This window comes from Plasmodium coatneyi, chromosome 9 (assembly GCF_001680005.1).
Source record: "Plasmodium coatneyi strain Hackeri chromosome 9, complete sequence".
NCBI classification, from domain to species: domain Eukaryota; phylum Apicomplexa; class Aconoidasida; order Haemosporida; family Plasmodiidae; genus Plasmodium; species Plasmodium coatneyi.
In genome coordinates this window covers 467,059-492,531 of record NC_033564.1, presented here as the reverse complement: position 1 = coordinate 492,531, position 25,473 = coordinate 467,059, and the positions used below count along the sequence as shown (strand labels likewise).

The following is a 25,473-nucleotide window of genomic DNA, read 5'->3' as shown; positions in this document are numbered from 1 at the left end:
GCATCCTCCTCTTTTCGCTTCTTTGTATTCTCCTTTTTTTTCCATATTCTCGTGCTGTTCCACGCGCACACTCCCCAAATGTGGATGCAAAAAGTGCCGGAGAGCAGAACCCACACTAACTTTGCACGTGGCTTCAAGTGTACATAAAAAATTGGCAGCGCAAAAATTGTAAATCTTTATCCCAAGAGAAGCGCCCCTTGAGTGTTTTTTTTTTTTTTTTTTTTTTTTGCGCGCACGGTTGATTTTTCTGCACATTTACATATATATGCATATTTATATGTATGTGTAGGGGCATGCATATATATGGGCGCTAGTACATATGTGCTTCTTTTTGTGCCCCCCTTCCCCCTGGGGAGCTGACCCAAGAAGCGTGCCCTGATTTCTACACGCCCAATAATGACGCTTGTGGATTTGGTTGCACCCACTTGTTTGCAAATACCTTTCTGAAGAAATGAAGAGAAAATCGATTTTCATGAGAAAGAGTGTCATAAAGGCGCAGAACACGTTGGATAAATTTGGCATTTTTAAGAAGGTGAACGTGGTGAAGAAGGAGGAGCCGGAGAAGCAGAGGCAAAGCGAAACAGACGACGACGGGGTGGAGGGGAAAAGGGGAGAATACAACACCGTTCAGGTGAAAAAGGAAATCCATCCTAACTATGGAGAGAATGAAAAAAGGAATGATAATGTCATAAAATGTGAACACAGTACAGACGGGCACCCGTCATTCAAGGTTAAGGTAAAGTTAGAAGGTCATTCGGGTCCCACTAGAAATCGAGAGTGGGACGTAAAAGACCCCTTCGGGAAGTTCTCTGGTAGGAGGAGCGAAAGGGGGGGTCGCAGCAGTGGGGGAGAAGGCGATGAGGAAGACAGCAGGGGGGAAAACGGCAATGACGACGAAAATGATGACAGTGGAAAACACGGCAAATGTGGTGACAACGCAGGGGATGATTCCGATATACACTACAGCAAAGACAAGAAGGAAAAGAAGAACAAAAAAGAAGATAAAGCCGCCGAAAGCAACACCCCCTTGCATAAGCTCTACCAACCAATTTACAAGGAAGACTACATAAATGAAATACGAAGTAAGAGGAGTCCACTGCTAAATACTGTACTGGATGAAGATTTAAATTTTAATTTAATTTTATGTGGACCTCCAGGTTCGGGAAAATCCTCCCTAGTTAATGTAATAAAAAATAAAACGAACAATTTGTTCATCTCACTTTTCCACCTGAACAACTTAAACAATGAACTGAGGAAGATATACGACCAGTCAGTTATCAACTACAAACTATCGAAGAAGAAAACCATTCTGTGTATAAAGGATATAAATAGGCTGAACAAAAATCAGCAAGAAAATTTATTGCTAATTTTGAAGAAAGGCTATTTCTACCTCCTCGCCACGTGTCTTTTCAACCCCATGAATATATTAAATGCTTCCCTGAGCTCGAGGTGCCTGTATTTATATCTGAATGCATATGATAAAATAGAACTGGCGTTAATTATTAAAAGGATAATTGACAAGCTGGACATTGACATTGAAGACAATGCTCTGAACATAATCATGAACCACTCCTGTGGGGACGCCCGCGTGGCCATTAACATGATCGAGTTTACAATTAAAAATATGGAACGCGAGGAGCAGAAGGAGAAGGAAAGAGCGAAGGAGAGGGAAAATCAAAACGATATGGAAGGGGACAGTCGAAATGACTTCGAGGAGGATAAGCGAAACATGGAACATACAGAGGAAGGAAAAAAAAGTTGCGATATGATTACGAAGCAGTTCAAACTGAACGACTTTAGCAAGATACACAAATGGGCATCATCCACAAAGACGGAAAAAAAAGTTATCCAGCTAGCTAATATAAAAAATTTTTTGCAAAATTTTCCATGCAACGATAACAAGCTGGACCATTTTAACTTCATCTCCGGATTACACAAAAGTATCAGAGCTGGAAATATCAAAGCAGCTATTTTATACTTAACAAAATCTTTGAAAAACGGGGAAGATCCCTTATACATTTGCAGACGGTTAATTCGAATAGCGTCCGAGGATATCGGATTGGCGAACCATGACGTATTGTCTATTTGTATCAACACACATTATGCATGCAAGGCTATAGGGATGCCTGAGTGCCAGACGTCGCTAATATATGCCGTCATTGTTTTATGCAAATCTTCCAAAAGTAACTACATATATGTTGTGGAAAATAACGCCAAGCAAATTTGTAACGAGTACAGATTTGACGTTCCCTTTCATTTGAGGAACACGTCCAACAGGTACGTCTACACGAATCAGCCCGAAATTCTCACCTTCGAGGAGCATTTGGACAGGTACAAGGATGTGCAGAAATATTTGCCCGACTATATAGACAAGTTGGAGCTTCTGCCGAAGATATGACCGAGGGGGTCCCACGTGTGCACCATTTGACCCCTTTCTTTTTTAACAATTTTTATGTAACACCATCCTTTCCGCTCTTTATATTTTTCCTGCCGATTTATTGCTCTTTTTTTAAAAATTTACTTATGAGGAGCCTTTTTTTTCTTTTTTTTTCTTTCCGAACGAAAAAATTGCGGTGACATGTGATATGGAGTTACGCGCAGCATTCGAAAAAGGCGTTTCGCGTTTGATCACAAGGGGGAAGTTGCAGTGCGTTCAGGCGACTTGGAAAAGAGCGAGAACGTGCAAACGGGTGTAACACAAGCGTGAACCTCTTTGTATACACAAATAGGCGCTGCCCAAATGCACACTTGCGCAAGCGTGCCGTGTGAGGAGTTTGTGGGCGCCACTGCAACGTCACCTGCCCACTTTCCCCTGCCGTATGTCTATAACCGGGTTGTACGTTAACATCTGGATGTCGTTTAGGACCCCTTTCAGGTGGGCCTCCCTCTCCTTCAGCACACTGTTAAGTAAATACCTCGTGATGTAAGCAAAGTCTTTCAAATCCGTGTTGGTCAATTTTATGTTAAAATTGAATAAGCTTTCGTAATGGGGGTTATTCGTTTTTTTTTTTTTTTTTCAATTTCTCCTTAATTGCTTGTAGTGCCGATAGGATGAGGTACATCCACTTGGCATCATCCTGCTCGTTACATACCAGTAAAGGGATGTCACACTTTTTAAATATTTCGTTAATCTGTTCGTTTATCACGATCAGATTGTTTCTTCGTTTTTGCTGCTCTTCCAGCTCGGCCTGATTCTGATAATTCAATTCGAAGAAGTTTGCGATTATGCTTTGGTTCGGCAGGGGGGTGTTCACGCCATCCCCGTGCTGCACATCATTTTGGTCATCACTTTGCTGTTGGCAACCCTCGTCGTAACCTATCCGGTCCTTATACTCATCGATCAGAGCCAGGGTGGCCAGGCTGTTCAGGATGTACGTCCTGACACCCACTTCGTGTATATTCGTTTTGTTAACATTACGCACATTGATGTTCAGCTTTTTTAGGTATTTCAAAATATGCTCGATGTAGTTCTTTTCTTTTGTGTAGTTAATTTTTTCCCTCTCCTTTGGTTTGTACAGACGGATTTTCTCTTCTTCCAATTTTAATATCATATAGTAGAACTCGTCCTTCCCTATATCCACGGGGTTGTAATTGAGCAGCTTCAGCTTCCTTTCTAGGGAGTTCATCTTCGGGGGAGTGGCGGCTGGACTGTATAACTAAACAAACTAATCGGCAAAAGGTTACCTGGGCGTTTAACTCCACAATGGAACTAACCTAAATCGCCCACGTAGGGACGAAACTGCGAAAGGGTGTCCTTCGCAGGAGGCATATTAAACGCGTGAAACGCGTCAATCTTGCGCCTGTCAAAGAGGTAAAAGAAGCAGTGGAAGCCTCCACACAGCGCTCTGCATGTATGCAAATTTGTGTACACAAAAATATGTACGCAGAAATGGGGGCACACAGATCTACATATGCACAAGCGCGAACGACCGTATGATACCGCTAAAACGTTGTTACCAAAGTGGCAACAAAATTATTTGCCTTTTTTTAACATTTTTAGTGCACGTATGGAAAAGGCGGAAAGGTGTAAGAACGCCTTCCCGACAAATGCACCAATTTTTACTATATTGAAAATACTCCGTGATGCGGGCTTGCCGAGTTGGTCTGCCGTGTGTCCCCGTGGAGGGGCAAAATGGTCCAAATATAAACACGGCAACGTACACAGGTGGAAAAAGCGTTTTTCTGCCTCTCGGGGAACAATCTTGCGTATCAGTTTTGTGCCATTTGCGTACATATGTTGGCCCATTAAGATGAAGTATATAACGGCATTACCCACGTGGGGGAATAAAATAGGCTGATAATATAGGCTATACAATTTCGCCTAATAAGGAAGTGCGGACGGAAGTTGTTCTTCAGTTCACGTACAAAATGTATACACCCCCTTTGGTTGTTTCACGTTTATGTAAGTGTACTACTCAGATGGGTAACAGCAAGTGGGTGATTATTCCCCTGGACGGATACCTACACATGCGTGTAAATGAAGAAGAAGTTAACTGATAAAAGTTTTTGGAACGCTTCGAAATAATACAGAGATGGATTGCGCCCAGATATGTGTTGCCCCCTTTAAGAGGAGAACTGTTGGTGCATTTAAAAACACCCGCACAGGGCATACGCTTTGTGGAGAACATATAATCGTTTCACCATTTTTACTTCTAGCAAAAATGTGGCTAACTGGATGGGTTAATATGACACAATAACTTTTCTGTTTGTGAGCAAATTAAAGAAAGGAACAAATATGCATAAAATACACGAAAAGGGGGTGGCATAATAGATTGCTTAGTTTGTCCAAAATGTTATTATAAAGATTTGCGCATACGAGGTATTGGCATGGATGTGGTGGTAGGTTAGGAATGTATATACGTGTGTAGACCTACAGGGAACACCCTACAAAGGTGTGGAACATAAGTTGTATGCTCAGTAAAGGGGTAAAAACGTAACGTGCGTGTTACACTGCACCGACTTAGTAAAAGAAGGAGTTAAAAAACGGATTGTCGTTGGTGGGCACTTGGGAGGCAATTTCCTCCTCCTCGTTTTTTGCCCGCTCGTCTTCCAACATGAGGTTTTTTTTCTGCATCTCCAGAAATTTTAAATAGTTATGAAAAACCAACAAGTGGTGGTGACACAAATGGGTGAGTGAATTCACCTTGTTGATTGTACTTATGGAAATGGTTAGGTCTTCATTAATGCTCACTGTATTGCAGATACCAAAAATCTGTACCATGTCGTCTATTTTTATTTCTTCGTTTTTATCGTTACCTGCAGAGTAGGAATATATTAAAAGCAACTTTGCCTTGATATACCCTGTGGTGTCGTCAATTGTGTAGACTATGAATTCTTTTTTCTCCTCTATGGCTAATACGAAGCCTACTATTTTAATGAGGTTTAATTTTTTATTCTGGAGGGTCAGTTTATTTCTGTCTTTCCTGTGTGCTCTTATTAGCATACTGATATTGGTATACATGAAATTCGCCTCGTCGACTTCCTCTTTCAGCTCATCATTGAAGTAGCCGCTCTCGACGTTCAGGTTTGTCATTTGGCCAGTCTGCTTTATATGGTGGGGTGGTTACCGGTGGGTGTACATATGCTTTATACCTACGGGAGGGGGGGAAATTACTCGAATGTAGGCTTGCACATTTGTATGCTTACCCATTTGTAGGCATTATGGGTGAACTCTGCCCCCTTGAGAAGTGGCATGTAGCCATTTACACCTGTACACATTGGAGCACACGCCAGTGGGGGACAACATTTCCGGTGCTCCTTCCCATTGTGGAACTCACCTAAGCACATGTATATGATACGTCTCCAATTGGAAGACTCCTAACACGTTCCGTTGGAACTAAAGGGGAAGTTTTCCGACTGTTGCTGAATCTGCAATGTGGATGCCCAAGTAAACGACGCCAGCGCGATCACTCGAAATGTGCGATATGGGCTAGGTCGTTGCTAAAATGCGGGATTGTCCTTACAATACGCCTCTGCTTCAGTTGATACCAAAATATAAAATCGGTGATTTTTTCGAGGCGCTTTTGTATGAACGTCAAAGTGGGGGGAAAAAAAGGGGGAAAATTGATGTATCGCTAAGAGGACAAGTGGGAGCGCTGACGCAGTGCATAAAAAAAAAAAAAAAAAAAAAAAAAAAAAAAAACAAATGAGAACGAAGCAGAAGGAAACAACAAACTACTATAATGTGAAAATACCATACAAGGTGCCTGTTAAAAGTTGTGCCATTTTTTTTTTTCCACTTGCTTTATTTGATTTGTCCCTTTTTGGAGCGAAGAGGAAGAACCCCATTTGAGGCCAAAAATAAAAGCAGGAAGGAGTCTCACTCTTTTTGCGCGCCGTTGTGTAGATCTTCAAAAGGGGATTCACGACCGCTGCGATTTTAAAATTAAAAATAATAATAATAAAATAAAAATGCATTTATGTACGCAAAAGAAACAACACTATTGCGTTTGCTTAGCGGGAGATGACGTCCTTCAGCATGAGACGAAAAAAATCAAAACGGACGCTTAAGTTAGCTCACTCTGGGAAACCACATTAGGCAGCAGTTTAGCTGAAAGGGAGGATGGCAGCGAGGGACGCACGCAAGACGGTGTGACTCCCCGTGCTGCACTACCGAATGGGTTATGTCTATGAAGGCGTCACTGCAAAGAAGAAAGGCTGTGTACAGGGTAGTAATTACATACATATATATGTGTATACGTATACATTACTGCAGGAGCATTTACCCAACAAGTGACGGTGCTTTCCATAAAGTGACAGTAAACGTATCCGTATAAGGACGCAAGCCGAATAGCGGGGGAACCACGTGCACCCCTCCCCCGCAGCTACTCCCGTCCTAACATGCTCCTCCGAAGGGTATTCTCCTATCGCCATGCGAATGAGCAGTTAAAATTATTTTTTCAAACATGCGCATCCCATGAAAGTGGTAAAATAAAAACAGGGGGTCAAGCCTACAGCTCCATCGTCGGGAAATACAACAAAAGTGAAAAGAAGAAATTTGTCATCTCGTCATGTAAAACTTCGAACGAGTTTAAGAATGATCATCGTGGGAAGCAGAAAGGGGGGAAACCAGCCAACCGAACAAGTCCCCAAAGTAGCAACAATTTTTACCTCAACAAAATAACGCACACACAGAATGGAAAAAAAAAAATCATGCGATAGGAACGATATGACAGAAATTGTGCAAGTCACCAAAATAGGCAATAGCTATATAAGATACATTTTGCCCAGACGGGGTTTGCATTATTTGTACACATACCAGTATGCTTTAATTGAGCTGCTAAACCGGAGCAATAACGTCTTAGTCAGTTTGCTCTACTCTGACTGCATGGTATCGTACGTGGTTTATTCGTTTTACAAAATAAACGCGGCAAAGGTTGATGCACAAGGGGGTGTATCAACGTCTAATGGGGACGCAGACAACACCTGTTCGCTTGAAGATAAGACAAAGAAGAGACGAAAAAGGAATAATTTCGTATGTCCAGACAAGTCCGTACTTATGGTGGCCTCTTCACAGGCACAAACGTCCGCCCTGCTCGAAACTATAATAAAGTTAAAACCTCCAGATGTGTCCACCTACTTAATAAATAACGAAGGGAATATTCAAACTGTGAGCTGCAATTATTTCCTTTACAATATAATAATTTTGAACGCAGAAAACTTCCCCCCCAACTATGATTTTTCCGTTTTGCTAGAACTTGTGAACTTCATTGTAATTGATGATCTGGGCGAACTGTATCAGTTAAAAATGGACTGTACAGTGAAAGGGATTTTAACACTCTGTAAGGAAAAGCAAAACAGGGGGGACGCACTGCAACTTTTGCTAGTAAATAAATCTCATGACCAGTGGGTCGTGAATGACTTGCTGCAGCATGCTCGCAGTGTAAAGTATGAGGTTCTTGCGGGGGGAGATGGATGTGCGGTTGATCCGATTGACAAGGTTGACAAGTTTGACGGGGGTAGGACGTTTAACCAGCATAACTATGGGAGTGCTTTGCACGGCGACGAGCAGGGGAAATACCTACCACCAGGGAAGAAGACACAAAACCGCGGTAAAACCACCGCACAGAGCGTTAACCAACGATGGGGAACACCCCTCCACTACGTCAACCTACGGAACTGCAGAAAGAACAACTGCGACCATTTCAGCATTTGCGCCCCCATGAGTGAAGACAAAAAATTCCTAATTCTGTTTTACCTTCTAAAAATGAACAAAGGTAAAAAGATCATAATTTATTATAGTAAGAGTGACGTGTACGCCTTTTATGGATTTGTCAATGCGTACATCCCTTGCGTGTTCGTGTCGAATTCGCACAAAGTCGACTACAAGAATAGCATAGTGAGGACCTTCAACAAGACGGGGGAATATGTCCTAATCACAGACGACATGAGCATAAAGAAGGCTTACCCCGTGGATGCGCATGTGCATATACACTACACCTTCCAACAGGATGCTAATTTGTACGTGGATGCATTGTTCGAGGGGGTTCCAAAAGAAACTCACGGTGTTGCGGTTAGCCCCGTGGTTGGAAGTGGTCACTTCGCAGATACGCCCCCAGTTGTGCTGACCCAATCCATCCTGTTTTACAGCAAAAAGCAGCGCAAGCAGTACGAAGAGATCAACGCGATTTTTAATTTTAAGAGCTATCCCCTGCCGCCCGCCAAAGAGCTAAAAGATAATTTCCTCACTTTTCTGATTGACGAAATTAAGGAGGTCGTTATTGAAGACAGTAAACACCTGGAAGAGGCCCAAAAAATTCATCAGCAATATGGACACACCTTCCTCTCAGCAGCGTTATATTATATACAAAAAAAAAAACTGTTTAAAAAAAATTTAAAAAAAAAAGATTTTTCCAATGTGACTTTCATTGTAGAGAGAAACACGCAGTTAAACACCAAGGGGAAAGTTTTAATTTTTTTAAACGATTTGTTGAATTTAAAAAAGAATGTTGGAGACATCAATTTTTTTGTACAAAATTATGTGTACTGCAAGAGGGGGTATATTATGACTGTGCCGGAGGACATATACAACGTGATACACAAGAATAAAAATACCGGCGAGAATTCGAGTAAATGGGCAGACGTGCACATGTACATTCTGTACAATAATTATGAAAATCGGTTGAGGGCTACACACCGCAGGAGGGGAGTATACCAGTCGAAGAAGTCGCTCAGGTATGCGTCTCGCCATGAGTGGACATGAACGCCCTTTTGTGTTAATTTTCTTTTTCTTTTTTTGTGTTGTAAGAGGGGTGTTGCCTTGATAAACGCACGCAATGTTGCCGTTGCTGTTCAGAATGGCAGTCTATTATAATTCCCTCTCGTTTTCCTTCCCTTACAGGCGACTCAAAAAACGAGTGAACATGAAAATGGAACGAGTCGAAATGAACAAACTGAAGAGCTGGATGTCGTCCACGTTTAAGTTAAACAGGAGGAACGTAAAAAGGGACGCTTCACCCGGGGTAACAGCGGGTCAGCCGACTTGATCATTCACGGAAATAAGGACGAAGCATATGTTTTATTCCCGCTGGTTAAAAAAATAAGGCATAGTTCGTGGTACGTGCGCACACCATTACACACGTGCTGAAGTACACGCAGGGACAAAAAAAAATGTACATAAAAAAAGAAGAAAATAGTGAATCCACGTACCGCAACCCCGCGTAAGGGAGTGAAGACCCATTTGTTTTACCCGTTCATATGTGCTCCCCTTGAATCTTCTCAATTTATCCCAGCCATCAAATTCAAGTGATCGGGGAGGGGAGTAATATTGTACGTGCGCCTGAACAAGTCGATGTCCTTGTCCAGCCATTTTTCAATATGAATAGAATGCAGCGGTTTCGTTGTTGACACGCCCGCCATGTAGGCCCATGGGTACAACTCACGTAGTAAATTTTTCCTTGGTTTGTACTGAAAAAGAAGATGTTTTTTTTTCAAATTTTTTAAAAAAATATACTCCCCATTTGGATGGTCATATATAATGTCATTATTGCTTTTGTTTTCAAACCCGTATATGATGGACCCTCGAACGGCGGAAGAATTATTTATATTGTCCAAGTAGTATTGGTACATTTTCGAGTAGAAGTTCCTGTCGTCTCTCTTATCCACGTGAAAGTAGTCTGTCAGATTGTACTCATACTGCTTAATGGATAACTCGTCCACATAATTGTATGCATCATTGTATGTATAGTCAAAGTTGGGGGTTAGAAAATTCGGAGGAATGGAGTCTTGAAAAATGTATTGAAAACGATATAGCGGCGTCATAAAGGGGGCTACTAAAATGGCAAGCGCAGTTATTGGCAATTTCGTTTGTACCAGTTCAATTACCTTCAGTGCTGCTTCGGATTCGATCGATATATTCAAATTATAAACCACGTGCCCAATATCGTGGATCTGTCTATACCTTGTTAAAATGTAGGAATAATTTAAGTCTGTAAAAAAATGAGATACTTCTCTGTCATGTGCATGCAGTTTGTACGTTTCCAAAAATTCCATATATTTATATCCTAGTGTATTTTTCGGTAGCTTCTTTAACTCATTAAATTGTATGTTCTGTCGTATTAGCAACGGTTTTTCTTTCAGTACAATCCTTCCCTCTTCATCGTTTTTCATATAATTGTATATTTGCCTCACTGCATATATGGCCGATATGTCCGCTGCATGCGCCAGCAGGTGCGTTCGGGCCGGCGTCTTATAAATCCGTAGTATCGTTTTTAAAAAAATTTCAAATTTGTTTGCAGCATTTATGTCTATGAAGTTTGAGCGAAATATTTTTACGAAGTTATACATTTTGGGCGCCTTGCAGGGGGAGACGTATATTTATCTGTGGCGTGCACATGGAATGGTCCCGTCTGTTGAGCTTCTAAAGGGAACGGCCCAAGGTAGTGGGGGAATAAAAAAAAGTTACTGTCACCACTACGCTGTTATGGCATCCCCCCCTCCGTTACCTTAACTAACTCATTTGTAACTGCATTCCTTGTAAACCTCTTCCGGGATGCATTCCTGCTGTTCCCTTACGGGATAAGGCAACGCCAAGCAGGTATGAAGGGCAATGCCGCGCGGGAGGCTCCAACGTAGATACATATATAAATAAGTGTATACGTGTATATACACACCGTGTGGCTACAGCAACCCCTCGGGAAGGACAGCCAGCTTGGCTAAAATGTTTTATCTCGTAGAAACAACACAACGAGGAACGATCCCAGGAACGATTTCACTCCCACGCGAAGGGGACGGGTGTGTGCCCAGGAAGGCCTATAAGCTTGGCAGAGAAACGAAACAAACGGACGCGACGTGTGGCGAAGTACTACAAAGCGAAGCCGTGTTAATTGCTTACGCAACTGCTGGACGTACTACAAAAGTTAGGCCACCGTCGGGGCCACTAGGAGCACTCCTTCTCTTCCGTTTTACTCACACGAGAAAACGGAAACGGGAAGGAGTTTAAAAGGAGGGGAGAAAAATGGGGAAACAATGGGAAAAAAAAAAAAAAAAATAAGGAAAGTAATAACAACGTAAAAAACAAAAACATGGATCTGCCCTGGAGGTCGCCGTGCCCGTGCAATTTCATCATAAATTGAATTTCAGTGGGCTTAAAAAAAAAAAAAAATAATAAAATAAAAAAACATAAAGCGTAAAAGGTAAAACAAAGTGGATAAAGTGACTGTTAAAAAGTGATATGCGCACAGCACAGGTAGTGTATGGGCTGGAGAAGTGCTGTTGCACCGTGAGGCGTCGGAAGGGCGGCAGAGAGGGGAGTCCACAAACGGTATTCACATGCACATGCATGTGGCAAGTATGCACATATGTACCTTCTGTGCATGTACAAACCTATAGGAATATGCTTTGCTTTCACGCAGGGGATCGCTTAGATAAGTATATATAGCATAACGCCACAACAGGTGAGACGAGGCATATATTTAGGTCACCCTTTGGCGAAATGCAGCCAACACAGGACGTGCAAGACCAGTTAAACGACCCTTACGTGGCTCAAAAAAAAGCCGCCGCATTTTTCAGCTCGGTGAGCAAAGTTTCCTGCCTACTCCTGTCATCATCAAATATTTTTTCAATTGCCCTTTTTAAAAACAGGAGAATAAAAATGGCCTTCTTCTTCATTAGCTTGTTGACATACCTGGTCAGCCTTTTGGTGTCGTTGGCGCGGCACTCCTTCGCGTAGTACTTCTGGTCATTCAGTTTCCTGCACTTTTGTCTATTCTGCTCATTTTCAAAGAATATCATTTTTCTTTTCAGGCTAATATTTTCTACTTTGCCAGAGAAGTTGTAGGAGTCGTTTTTTTCCTTATTACTGACCTCACATTTGTCCCTTTCTATTTTTTGCTTCACTTCATGCATTTTTCTTTTTATATTTTTTAAATTAGAAATGGAGTTTTTTATAAAAAAATATTTACTATTACTCTTCGGTTGGTCGCCATTCATTTCTTCATTTTTTTTGTCTAAAACGACCCCTTTTGTGATTTCCCTTTCTGCGTTAAAATTTCGTTTTTGGTGGTTATTATCTTTGTGTGTTTCCTCATGGGTCTTCTTCTCATCATCACAACGTCCGTTCTGCATCGAACGCGCGTTGCTCTCATCATCGGTGCTGCTGTTGTGGTGGCATAGATTAACTATCTCCTGTTTAGCTTCATCCGTATGGTGGACGTCCATAACTGCACTGCTATTGTGACTGTCCCCATTAAAGCAGACAGCTCCCCCTCTATTTGTATACGAATTACCATTGAGCTTCTGCTTCATGTGAGTACCCTTGTTCGGTTGACCCCCTTGTGGAACTTCTTCCCAGTTATTTTTGCAAAAGTCAAAGTAGTAATTTTCCGTTTTATTCATCACCTTGTGGTGGAACAAATTGGCCTTCTCAAAATTCGTGCCGACTTCCCTACTGTTGTAATTGATGGAACTCAATTCGTACACATTGCAAAAGTTTAACAGAAGGTGAAAAAAAACTTCCCAAAAGTCGATATACTTCTTCCTCTTGGATAGCAACCTCACGGAAAAGTTTTTTATTTTGATTTCTTCTTCCCGTTCGATGTAGTAATTTTCGTTATTCTTCCTCATTTGGTCTATGTACCCGTCGACCTTTTTTCTATAACGCTCATCCATGGGGATATTATTTGAGTAATCTATAAAGTGGTTGCTCTCTTGCAGGGTGCTCCTGTTGGCGGGTTGTTTGCTTCCTTCACAGTTAAGACTTCGCTGGAGGGGTTCCACGGGGAGCGGATCATTCCTTGCAAGGTGAGAAGTTTTCCCGGCAGGTTTTTCTCCCTCTTGGCAGGCACTTTCGTCTGTACACCCGATCATCTGCTTCTCCTCATCCTCCGTATACGCCCGCTCCTTCACCTTTATAAAATTTTCGATCTCCTTGCACCTACTTTTACTCTTACCCTTTGGAGGGTTGTCCATCTTCCTCCTCCTAACTGCGGTGTTGCTATTCTTGGTAAAGTTATTGTTGTGCGTCATGTAGGTCAAATTCAGTTTATTTATGGTGGTGTAGTTTTGGTCCATTATGCTCTCATCGTATTTATATTTTATGCTCCCAAAGTGCTTGTAGAATAATAAGCAGCTAGCCACTTGCGCGATGCCTATAAAATCTATGTGGTAGGTAAAAATAGCATCAGACAGGAAATTATAGCAGTCGCAGTTTTTTTCTCCATAGAAGAGGTAGTTTCTAAAATTTTTTACGTCAATTCCTCTGCCTATATCGATTAGGAATACGTTCAGTGGGAACTTGTTTCTCAAAAAGCTGTTTGGGTTGCTGGCTAACTTCGCGTTCAGCATGTTTTCGGACAGGTAGGGGTTACTACTGTTATAGGTTCTGCGAACGCCACTACTGCTACGATGGTTAGGATTGCTAGGATTGCCACCACTGCTACCACCGCGAACGGTGCGACTGCCACTACTGCTGCGGCTGCTACCGCCATGAACGCTGCTATCGCTATTGCCTTTTCTTCTGTTAGGCCTGCTCTTCCTTATCTGTTCCCCCTTCATCTCCCCTGGGTTGTTTTCCCCATTTCTCTCCATCCGTTGGAGAAGATCCTCATCCTTGGAAACTAAAATATTGTCTATTTTGACGTCTCCGTGGAGCACATCCAACACGTGCAACTGCAACAGGGCCACGATCAAGTGGTAAACGATGAACAGTACCAGCTCTTCGTTTATGGCTTGGTGGCCCTTTTTTATGAACGTATTAATCAGTTCATTGAGCGAGGTCACGTGTTTTTGCGTCCCCATGATGAGAAGGGATGTGCCCCTTTCCGAGCTGTGCTTTTCGCTTTGCCCTTCACTTTTGTGCTCACTATTGTGTTCGCCTTTGTGTTCGTCTTTGTGTTCGTCTTTGTGTTCACCTTTTTCCTCGCTTTGTTCCCCACTTTGTTCGTCGCTCCTTCCCTCCGTGTTATGCTTGTCTCCTCTTTTTTCTCCTCTATTGCCTCTTCTTCTGACCCCCCATCGTAGCCTTTCCCTTTTGCGCGTACCTTTGTCCGAGTTGCCTTCCCCCTTATGCACCTTGTAGTGCAGCTCGTCGGGGAACATGTACAAATTTCCCTTGGCGTAAACTTCGAAGAAGACCTCCCCGTTGCTGCTTATGGCGCTTTCTTGGCGGCTACATTCACTTCTGACCTCAGTTGCATTTCCCCCCATGGTGACACTTCTCTTGTGCTGCCCGGAATACTTCCTCTGCTTCAACATTTTTCTCGTCTTCAAAATGTAGGAGAAAAATATTTCCTTCTTCGCCAAGTATAGCCTTTGTTGAATTTTGCATGCATACAATGCGCCATTAATTGTACATTTGTAGGTGGCACCATTTAATCCTTTTCCCTGTCTGTTTAAAAATATCATTACCCTTTTGGAAGTCCTCCCACCTAGTAAGGATACCTTTACATTCCTCCTAATATTTCCAACAGGAAGTTCGTGACTACTATACTTAAATATCTTCGTATGTTCTATGTCGTTGATATTTTCTTGTATGTTAGTGAAGTTTTTGTACCTTTCCTTTTGTGCACTATTATACGGGTCGATAAGAAATACGCCTCCGATTATATAATAATTGAACAGGTGTATTACAATTAACTTTAGTCTCTCTTCTGTGTATTTCCCAACGTCGCATACTCTTTCGTTTATGTATACTTCGCGTGTGCACATGAAAGGAAGGTCAAATTGGGGCATATCTGTGTGTACCTTAAGTAGTTCATCCAACCGTTTATCCGCTGGTTCATCCGTTTTGTGCTTCTTCCCGTGTGTGCCTGCCACGCTGAGCGATTCGTCCACTTCCTTCCATTGGGGGTTATCCTCACTTAAGAGGAAGCCGCCCTCATCGTCACCACAAATGGGTGTCTTCCCTTTGGTGATATTCGAACCCCAGTTCGTTATCCGTCCAAATTCATATTTACACGGTGTGCATTCATCTCCCCCTTCGCTGCCATCCAGGGACACGTTAAAGATTAGTTTCCTCGCACTTCCGGGAATTGCCGTATCGTCAGCTGTTGGTGGTTTAGATTTATTCATATGTGACTCTTTCTCTGACCCGTGTTTATGCTCACCTGGCAACTGCTCACCATTAGTGGCAATCGCAGTTTTTCTTCCCCTGGAGTGATTACGCGTGACGCTCTCTGCAGTGCAGCTTTTTTCCTTCCCTTTTAACCGTTTTTTTCGCTTCGAATGGTAACTGGATGAATGGTTGGACTTGCCTTTTTTCCTTTTAACGGTTTCCTCGTCAGTGAGTTGAGACCTTTTCCTTTTCTTCGTTTTACTACTCCGTGTTTTGGGTGCCTGTTCCGTTTCTCTCTTCCTAAATCGCCCCTCCTTTTTCTTCTCCTTCGTCCGTTTGTTTGATTTTTCTTTACCTTTTGTCTTTTTACTCGTCTTTCCGTTGGTCTTCTTCTTACCCTTCGCCACGGCCTTCCTCCGTTTCCTTTGTTGCTTTCCCTTCCTTGTCATGTAAGGCTTATAATCATCCGACGATACATCCGTCGTGCCGGAATCGTCCGAAAAGAACTTCTTATATTTCCCCTCGGTTATTCGTTTCTTTCTTTCTCTTAGCTGCATAATGACATGGGTTATATTCTTTGGTGAGCATATTCCTCGGGAGTTATCATTCTGTTCTTCCCCTTCGGGAGACTCCTTATCGAATGTGTCCTTTTCAGTGTGTCCCTCCGTTTTGAACGCGTCTCTGGGGGATTCATCAACCTTTTCGCCAAATTCGACTTTTTCAACTTCCTTTTGGATTTCCTCGGGAGGAGGGATTTCTCCGCTTTGATCCTCTTCATTCGGTTTCTGCTTCTGGCTACGTTCGTCGGAGCTTTCTTCAGATGATTTTTCTACACTGCTATGCGTATCCCCCACGGATGCATCCAACTGGGCGTATGCAATATCATTCTCGTGCCCCTTAACCGTGTGGTCTACTTCCTTATGGGGTGTCCCTCCATCTTCGCTACCTACTCCCTCCGATACTTGTTCACCCTCCAAATTCATTTCCTTGCTGTTGACCGTTTCGACGGAATTTACGTCGGATTTATTTTTATCAAGTGTCCTTTCGGACAAAACTTCACACTTCATTTTGGCATCACTTTCTATAGAGCCATTCCTCGACAGGTAACACGAATCCGGAGTTTCTCCACCCTTTTCGTGTTCATTCAAAATGGTCCTAACAGGACAGGTGATAGATTCATCTACCTTGGAAACCTCTTCACTGGGACCGCTGCAATGGCTATCTTCATAATCGTCAAATGATTCGATGGCATCAATTTTATGAGTGATTCTTGGGCATAATTGTTTCGCCTTTCGTAGATTTCCTAACACACAGTTGAATAATTTCCCTATGACGCTTTTCTCGGAACTGTTACTGCTTCTGTAGAAGGGCACTTCTCCTTCCTTATGATTTTTTTTTTCTTTCCCATCGTAGGTATCCCCATCACGGTAGTTGTATATGACTCGGTTGTGAATGGAATAATTCACTGTGTTTGTCTGCACATGTATAGCTCTATTTCGATGAGCGTTCTTTCCTCTGCATTTGGTTCTGTATAGCGGGGCATACCTCTTCATGTATTCGATTTTGTCAGGGTGTATAAAGTTCGCTCGTTTTTTCGGGTACGATACTGTACCGTTTTGATGTGTAACGGGTTGGTTACCATTAACAGTTTTTGTGGGGTCCTCTTCTGCAAGCGTCTTCTTCTTGAATTTTTTCTTTTTTCTTAGATGGACCTCATAGTTATATTTGAGCTGTATGACAGACCCATTCTTGTGAAGTCTGACAAATTTTTTCACTTCTTTCTTGTTTTCTTGGTTGGCCCATTTTTTGTCGTAACTGTCCATTTGGAAGTACAGTAGGTTGAGGATCTTCCTGTACCGTTTTTTTTCCGACATTTTGATTTGGCCTCCAAGAGGAGTAACTTCGTAAGGGGCTTCTTCTGGTGGAATCCCTTCTTGGGTTGGTTCCTCACCTTCCCTACATCCCTTCTCCCGCTTGACAACATACTGCAGGACGTTTCTGTAGGTCCACCTCATTCTGTTCATAATGTGTGCGGTCTTATTTGCCTGACTTTGACCTTCACTGTTTTTTTTCTTATTTTTAAAAAAGAGAAGATACACGTTTAGGAAGTAATGAGCCATATTCCTGGGAAGGTTGAAGTACAAATAAATGATGATCACTTTTGAGGAGCTGTACAAAGTGTAAAGGGCCACCTGAAGAACTGCGTCGATATTTTCGTTCAAATGGAGGAGACATTTTTTCACTAAGTATACTGCCAGCACAAGTTCATAAATGTAAGAACAGTCTCTGTTAGACATGCTGACATTTTTATAGCCACTACCAACTTGCGTGAATCTTTTAAATATTTTTTGGAACTTAATTACGTCCTCTTCGTACGCACTGAAAATGGTATCCTGATCAAATTGGGCACTTGGATTATATTTCTTAAAATGGGCATAGGAGCATATTTTCTTCATTATATGACGTCTAATATGTCTTTTGGCCGACTCGTATATGCTCAATTTTGACATGATAATTTCATGCGTGTTGAGCAGTTCTGCATAGCTGCTACTTATGGTGTGCTTTATGATGTACTCCCCGTAAGCACACACAAATTGACACAGTTCGTTGCAGAAGAAGTGGTCCTTTGGGGGGAAGTCTACCACGGGGTTACCCTTTAAGGGTGACATTTTCTTCCACTGTTCGTTTGGTCCAATTTGGCTTACCCCATTGGGGATGTCCTTTTTATTCGCCTCATCGAGGGAGGGTACCCCCCTGTACCTGTACCCATTTAAGTACACATGGGCGATCAAATTTAGAGGGTTTACAGAGACCCTTAAATAGCTCATCAGAAGCTTCACAGAACTCTCATTAATTTCCGTAAATTTTTCAATACACTTTTTTATGTAGTAAAGTAAATATTTTGCACTGTCATACATGAACATTACCCGTGCGTATGAATTTTTGGCCACTTTTTCAATGTCATTTTTGGTAAGCTTCTTAACGATGTAATGATTTTTCGGATCATCCTTGATCAGACTGTTCTTATATTCCAAAATGAACGAATGGAATTTGTGCCCAAACTGGCCTACGTAAAAGTCTAGGTATTCTTGTAACGTCGCTGGAACATCCGATCCATCTTTTTTAACGTATATCTTTTTAAATTCCTTGTCGTATTTTCTTATCTGTATGAGGACACGGACAAACTCATCGATGTTCTTGTAGAGAACGCTGCTCTTTTTCTCCTCGACGTTGCCATCTTCATGGTGTCTTTTTACAAGGTAAATATTTTCAATGTGGTTCTTTATATAAAATTCTTGGATGTCTTTTTTGAACATTATTTATGCGCATAAGGGGGGAGGTGTAAACAGGCACATGGGGTGGATCACTGTTGCAGGGGAATAGCTAGATAGTTGGAGCGGCTACACTGTGTAGCCGAGGAACAAAACTTCACAACCAAGTGAATGTTGCTAAAATTTTCGCGCAACTCAGACATGGGGGGGGTATGGATGTGTGTGTGTAATTAACACTCGTAAATTTTTAAAATGGCAAAAATAGGGATGCACGCAGCCGTTCCGCATGAATTACAAGGGTTTAAAAGGTGTAATGGGCAACATGCAAACGAATGACACGTAGAATACGCCTGGGCATACACCTGTGCGGGGAAAATAATGAATTAATGGCGTACGGCTACTTTCAGGGCTATGTTTTCGGTCAGAATCTGCCAGGATTCGAAACGCCCACACAACTTAACAATGGAGTGGTAAAGCGGGAAAATATACACTCCGTGGACCTTTTAAGTAATTGAAAAAATTGTTCAACATAGCGTTTTTGCATTCCCCGCTGGGAAAACCATGGATCACTTTAGCACATATATATATACATACATATGCATACATGTATGCATATTTTTTTTTTTTTTTTTTTTTTTTTTTGGTACGCATATATTGTTGAAGGTGAATTTAAAAAATGGTGAATGTTTCTTTTTGACGTTATTTAAAAATGGGGAATACATCACAAAATGGAGGGAAACACAAGGAAATAAGAGGAAATGCAAGGAAATTAAAAATGGTGTGAAGCGCGAACGGGAGGAAATTAAACATTCACTTGATGCGCACGAATGGGATGAAACTCGGTGTGACCAACGTGGTTGCCGAGGCGCTCGTAAATTGAAGGAAAGAAAAACTATTGCCAAAAGGCGTACATGGAAAAAAAAAAAAAAAAAAAAAAAACGTACACAATGATAGAGAATAGTACATGGGTAACAGTTGGCACATAAAATGACGGGCCCTTCTCCTCCACAACGATTTACGCATCAACACTTTATTAACGCAGATCATTTGTTGCAAATTCCCCCACGCATTTTACGTAAGACATTATGCGAAGTAGTGACAACGCAAGGTTAGTCACTAAACGGGAGAGTACTGCTTTCTGCGCAGTCTACTTCGCGACATAAATGACGCCACGATGGGTGTCTTTGCTCACATTTACAGTTGCCTTTGCAATTACGTTTGTAATTACGTTTGTAATTACGTTTGCTTTAAAGAGGTTACCCTTTGGGGGGCTTGCAAGGAAAAAAAAGGAAACACAAAACGTTCAAACTGAGCGACTGTGTCAGTTGCACGTATCAGCTTTGCGGAAAGTTTCATCCAACCGTATTTCCGCTAGCCATAAGTGGCAAAATCTCACAGAATAACATTCTTTGCTACGCTTCAGGTCGCTTCGATCATTTGAACGTTTCGCATGTTTCCCACATTTCACTCTTTATGTGTGTTCACCCACACGACATTCCGACATGCATTCTTTTTAGCATTATCAAAGCATTAAGGAAAAAGGGTTTTTGTTAAAAGAGCGACATAAAAAAAAAGCATTCCGCAGAGGGGAAGAAAAAAAAGGCTACATGAAATGAATTAAAAATAAAACTTAAAAAAAGGGAAAGCACACAGCATAAGAGTACTATCTGCTATACTGTAATGTGCTGCACTGTATCATATAGGGTGGCACTAAGATGTGTACCACATGTTTTTACAATTTACTGAAAATGGTGTCCATTTCGCGTACACGGGTACATGGGTACGCGGGTACACGGGCGTGGTTCCACCGTTCGTTGCACGTTAGCTACAGCCTGCTGTGTATGTCCGTCTCACAAATGCTTTTTCTCCCAGTTGCTACAAAAAAGAAAATAGTAACGTACGCACCGTGTGAGTGATAGCAATTTGGTGTTTTTTTACAAATAAGGGGGTAAGGGTGTAAGATATCTCCCACCCCCATTCTACATATGGTGTCTCTCTCTCATGTGAGGCATGTGCGTTTCTTTGCTACTCAAAGGGGGCGTTCTCTCTCAAATTGTATTTTTTTTTCTTTTTTCTAAATCACTATTTTGGGTGACGACATGGTAGGACTGGCTGGTACGCATTTCAGTCACGTACACATGGGTACACTCTCAGGTGACTCATTTTAGCACCCCTTCTTCTCCAGCATCGATTATACGCGAATGTACATGCAATCGTTTTAAGTCATTACGAATAAAATGGATCGTAGTTAAATTTATCGACGCCAAAAAACATCAAGTCGATTATTAGCAGTATGGATGCACATATGCTTCCGAATATCCTGAGTGGGTGGCAAAAAAAAAAAAAAAAAAAAAAAAATATTGCGAGGCTTTTTCTGCTTTTTTCCCTATTTTGGTTAAATGATTATAAAATGTGTGCTTACCACATATATCTTTGAGACTCCACTGCAGCGAATGAGCAAAATATTAGCACAGCAGTGACTCCAAAAAGAAAGGCTAAAAGGAAGAGGGGGAGGACGGGAAATTAAAGCGGCACATGCTTATATATGTTACTCCATTTGTGCGTTTTTTTAAAGGGAAAATTTATTATGCAAGTGATGCGGTACGCGAAGTGAGTACTCATCGTTTAAGTTACTTCTTCTGGATTTATCGCTCATTTTGGGAATTTCTTCAATTTACAAAACATGAGACTACCGTTGGCGTTTTCCTTCTGCTATTTACTCCTCCGTTTGGATGAAAAGAGGTATGGTTACTATCTTACGGTTACGTATTATAATATGTACTGCTGGCGCAACAAAAATGATGTACTTCCGACGAAATGGCAAAAAGGATGAATTTAAAATGAACACTTAAACAAGGAGGAAAAAAATAAAAAACAAAAAAATTTTGGAAATTATAAATTCGTTTGGAAGTTACTAGCGATTATTTGATTAATTTTTTTTTTTTTTTTTTTGGTCATTTTTTTTTTAAAAAAAAAAGCTGTTTATGCATGCACAAAATGTTAAGGCCAAATTATTTGTGATGATTATTCTCCCTCTTAAAAACTTGTATGATGTAATTATCGGACTTGTGAAATTTGTTATCCTTTACTATGTTCATTAAGTGATTGTTTAACTGAAAGGAAAAATATTGGGGGGGAGTAGAAAGGAGCAAATGTGAGTACATGTGTACAGGTATGGGTCGATAGTTTCATATACACGGGGATTGACAAACGTTATTTTTCTAGTTGCTGGAAAAGAGCGTGATAGTGTAACGCTGCACAAACGGCGACTTGAAGAAAAGCGCCAAGGGACACAAACAAAGTTGTGCAAATATAAAGGGGCGTAAGCAGTAACATATAATCGTATGCAAAGATGAGTAGCTAACAAATAAAGTCACTTCAATTTTGAATAAAATAAGACAAAAGGGATCTTATGCATAGCCCAGCTTCCCTAAATGGTTTCCCCATTTGTAAGCATAAACACGGTTGTTGTGATCCCCGCGTGTGCATAAATTTAATTGTAAAAAGGAGGGAACGCTATGAAAGCTTGTCACAGTGCAGAGCTACGTATGGGTCTACGAATCATTAAGCTCGCAAGCATTTCCACTGTAAATACCACGCGCATATGTAATTGCGATGGGTGGGGGCATTTTTCGGCATGCCAGTTCGCTCCCTTATATTGCGTACGTCTTCACTTGTGGGTAACAAAACGGGTTTACTGAGCGAGGAATCCAGCTGGAACCACATCCCTATAGTGGGGAAAAACGGAGGGAGCACCGTAAATGTAACTCTGCCAAAAGTTCGCATTCACACACAACGTGCCACGCAATACACTTCGCTCTTTCAGCTCTGAAACAAAGGAACACCTGAAATTTTCCTTATGGTGTAAAAATGCCGGTGGTGGTAGAAATCGAAAAGGTTGACCCGAACGATGTTCACCACGAAGGCGATTAACTTTTTGTCATTTAACTGGTCATTATCGAAGAGTGTAGCACAGGCGCTGCCTTCGCTGTTATTTATTTTGCGAAATATTTCCTTGTTGTCAACCCAGTGGAGATCAATGTTGTGCTTGTTCATGAAGAAGTACAAAATGTTGATGTTGAAATTTCCAAAGTAGTGGAAGCCTCTTTTAATATACGTGAGGACGTTATTGCATTTTAACGCTTCCTTCGATCTGACATCGGTGACCTGCCTACTTCCACTGTTGCCATCTCCGTCGGGCGTGTACCAATTTTTGCTATTCTGATCAGTGATGTCCCCCCTGAAGCATCTACCGGGTCACTGCTGAACGTGTCCAACCCCAAAGCGGCATTATCCAGTATAATTTCGGCGTCTTTAAAATCGTCAGGGGAATATACATGTGCCTGTAAAATATTGTTCGCAGTGTGAAGCAAGCAATACAATTTGCTTTGCTTTTCAAGGTACACATTTATTAAACCTCTTTCCGTTTCAATTGCGTGTGTTTCATAGTGGCACATTTTGTAAACCACGGATTGTACAAGTGCGAATTAGCACTTTGTTGTTTCGGAATGGGGAGATAAATTGGCATATTCTTACGCATCATGGATGCTTCTGAAATGTGAGCACATAAAAAATTTCTTTTTTTTTAAATGATGAAAGAGTATCCAAGATAGCCTTAATAAAAGTTTCATCATATGCAATGGTTTCCCTGCATGTAGTGCGAAGATGTAAAAATCTAACGGTATGTGCACTGTTCCCTCTGCAATACACTTACGTGTTCCTATCCCCATTTTTTTCTCTCCAAATTGTAGAGAAATGGGAATTTTCCACACAAATAAGTATATAATGAGCATGTAAAGTGTGATAGATCGAACGGGCGATTTTTCCATCGCAGTGAAATGGCCCCTCAAAACGGAAGAAACAACACGCAAGGATCTTCACAAACGTGTGCACGTGGATACACATTTCCCAATCGTTTTGCACACCTGGGTAGGGCAGATCAACGCTGGGGCCTTCGAAAAAGGTAACTTCTGAGGAGTCCCATTCCCAACCAATCAGGGCAAAAACCACGTGCGCAAAAAAAAAAAAAAAAAAATAGAATAAATAATGCGTTAATTCTTTGCTGTGTTGTGAACATACACAAATACGTAATACATGAAGGCTACAATTGACAAAGTGGTGAAGAAAAACGTGGAAAAAAATTTAGACGAAGTAAAGATAAACATAAAAAGGAATAGTAAAAAGAAAAAAACAAAAAAACAAACCAGGAGGTATAAAAATATGTTGTTTAATAAGAAAATTGGAGAAGAGTTTTTAAAAAAATTCGACCCATTTGCATTTGATGAAAAAGTTGGGAAGTATTCCTTCCTTTTGTGGGAATAACCGGAAGGGTTTTTTACCCCACAATTTAGTGTCACGTTGCTATTAGTGACGTTCTCCTTTTCAACGTCTTTCGTAAGATCATTCTGTGCATTCATTGTAGGTATACTTTTACCTGCGTCAGAACGTTCTATGTTGTCACCATCATGATTTGGTTGACCCGTTGCGTAGGTATTGTTGGGTCCCTTTATCCCCATGGGCAAGTTTCCGTTTTCATTTTCGTTATCGTTTTCTTTTTCACTGGAAGGAAAAAGCTTAGAGCAGACTAATTTCTCCCTCTTGGTATAACTGACCATTTTGTTCTTCAAAGTTAGTAGGGACCTTTTCACGTCATTGTCTGTGGGGTTAATTTCGAGGACCTTTAAGAATTCCTCCTTGGCTTCGTTATACATGTCCAGGCTCATGTAGGCATGTCCCTTTCGGTAGTGCGCCTTGGCGTTGTTCTTGTCTAGGTTGAGAACCTGCAAGGTGGGACGAAAAAGGGGAAAATGTAAAATGTTCGACGTGGCGTGAGGGAAGAACCACGCAACAAAATGGGTCCAAAAAAGGAAAATTCTGCATGAACGCTTTATAAACGCTCGAAGGCACACTGTACACCCACCGTGGAGCATTCACTGATGCATTCATGATAGTTGGCCATGTGAAACTTCGTTATGGCCAGGTTCAAATGTAAGTTAACTTCGAGTCTATTCTGTTCATCCTGTTCTTTCTCTGAGTCGGGGAAGGAATAATCCAACTGTATAAGCCCCTTACGAAAGTAAACGCAAGCGAGTTTGTAATTTTTTTCGTAAAATGCTTTCTTCCCTTCTTCATTAAAAGCGTTGGAAGCTTTTATTTTTTCTTTGGATTCTTTCTCATATAGTTGTCTTTCCTTGGAATGGTCATGGGTACATGGGTTCCTACTATTTAGGAAGTGCTGCTTGTTCTTCTGCTGGTGTTGCTCCTCCTCCAGTTCGTCATTTTGCTCGATTTCCTTAAGGCAGTTTTCAAACTTTGAATAATCAGAATTGTACTTGGATGAATTGTTCCCCCATTGGTGATCTGTGTTTTTTTTTTTTTCCTTTTTGGGGATTTGCTTCGTGCTATTCTCTATTTCTTCTTTTATTTTTAAACAGTCTTTCGCAAAATTATACACATCTTCTGATGTTTTTACATTCATTTCAGGTTTATATGCTTGGGAGGTGGAAAATGTGAGGGAAGGGGGCCTCGTTCAATTTATATATGAAGCAGAAGAGGAGGAGCAAAAAAAAAAAATGTGGCACATGGAAAGTGCTGCGTGCTGCTATTCCATGTGTGTCAAAGTGTTGCGAACACATGGTGTGGTGGGCAGAGAGACGTGACCAGAAGGGGGTTATAACCTGCTTGGGGGAAATTAAACAAGCGTCAAATTCG

General features: G+C 41.4%; 8 protein-coding genes across 8 annotated transcripts; 2 read left to right on the top strand and 6 right to left on the bottom strand.

Moving 5' to 3' along the window:
• Positions 1-451: 451 nt before the first annotated feature.
• PCOAH_00024420 (Uncharacterized protein) lies at positions 452-2,398 on the top strand (the record flags this gene model as incomplete). Its single annotated transcript, XM_020059247.1, has 1 exon — positions 452-2,398. One exon carries the CDS (start codon positions 452-454, stop codon positions 2,396-2,398), a length of 1,947 nt encoding a protein of 648 aa, XP_019914913.1.
• A 396-nt stretch (positions 2,399-2,794) lies between these two features.
• On the bottom strand, positions 2,795-3,626 carry PCOAH_00024410 (Uncharacterized protein; the record flags this gene model as incomplete). Its single annotated transcript, XM_020059246.1, has 2 exons — positions 2,795-2,978; positions 3,061-3,626. The coding sequence occupies 2 exons, from the start codon at positions 3,624-3,626 to the stop codon at positions 2,795-2,797; spliced, it is 750 nt and encodes a 249-aa protein (XP_019914742.1).
• A 1,334-nt stretch (positions 3,627-4,960) lies between these two features.
• Positions 4,961-5,533, bottom strand: PCOAH_00024400 (Uncharacterized protein; the record flags this gene model as incomplete). Its single annotated transcript, XM_020059245.1, has 1 exon — positions 4,961-5,533. The coding sequence occupies one exon, from the start codon at positions 5,531-5,533 to the stop codon at positions 4,961-4,963; it is 573 nt and encodes a 190-aa protein (XP_019915089.1).
• A 1,602-nt stretch (positions 5,534-7,135) lies between these two features.
• On the top strand, positions 7,136-9,485 carry PCOAH_00024390 (Uncharacterized protein; the record flags this gene model as incomplete). The annotated part of the gene is made up of 2 exons (XM_020059244.1): positions 7,136-9,174; positions 9,341-9,485. The coding sequence occupies 2 exons, from the start codon at positions 7,136-7,138 to the stop codon at positions 9,483-9,485; spliced, it is 2,184 nt and encodes a 727-aa protein (XP_019915103.1).
• Positions 9,486-9,717: 232 nt separating this feature from the next.
• On the bottom strand, positions 9,718-10,785 carry PCOAH_00024380 (Ubiquinone biosynthesis protein COQ4 homolog; the record flags this gene model as incomplete). Its single annotated transcript, XM_020059243.1, has 1 exon — positions 9,718-10,785. One exon carries the CDS (start codon positions 10,783-10,785, stop codon positions 9,718-9,720), a length of 1,068 nt encoding a protein of 355 aa, XP_019914758.1.
• A 1,197-nt stretch (positions 10,786-11,982) lies between these two features.
• On the bottom strand, positions 11,983-18,807 carry PCOAH_00024370 (Uncharacterized protein; the record flags this gene model as incomplete). Its single annotated transcript, XM_020059242.1, has 1 exon — positions 11,983-18,807. The coding sequence occupies one exon, from the start codon at positions 18,805-18,807 to the stop codon at positions 11,983-11,985; it is 6,825 nt and encodes a 2,274-aa protein (XP_019915033.1).
• A 1,471-nt stretch (positions 18,808-20,278) lies between these two features.
• Positions 20,279-23,010, bottom strand: PCOAH_00024360 (Uncharacterized protein; the record flags this gene model as incomplete). The annotated part of the gene is made up of 9 exons (XM_020059241.1): positions 20,279-20,530; positions 20,555-20,637; positions 20,993-21,082; positions 21,185-21,257; positions 21,397-21,429; positions 21,523-21,568; positions 21,807-21,875; positions 22,429-22,490; positions 22,608-23,010. Coding segments are annotated over 8 exons (801 nt in total), but the record flags the coding sequence as incomplete, so codon positions are not given.
• An 806-nt stretch (positions 23,011-23,816) lies between these two features.
• PCOAH_00024350 (Uncharacterized protein) lies at positions 23,817-25,254 on the bottom strand (the record flags this gene model as incomplete). Its single annotated transcript, XM_020059240.1, has 2 exons — positions 23,817-24,542; positions 24,683-25,254. Coding segments are annotated over 2 exons (1,284 nt in total), but the record flags the coding sequence as incomplete, so codon positions are not given.
• Between the last annotated feature and the right edge of the window lie 219 nt (positions 25,255-25,473).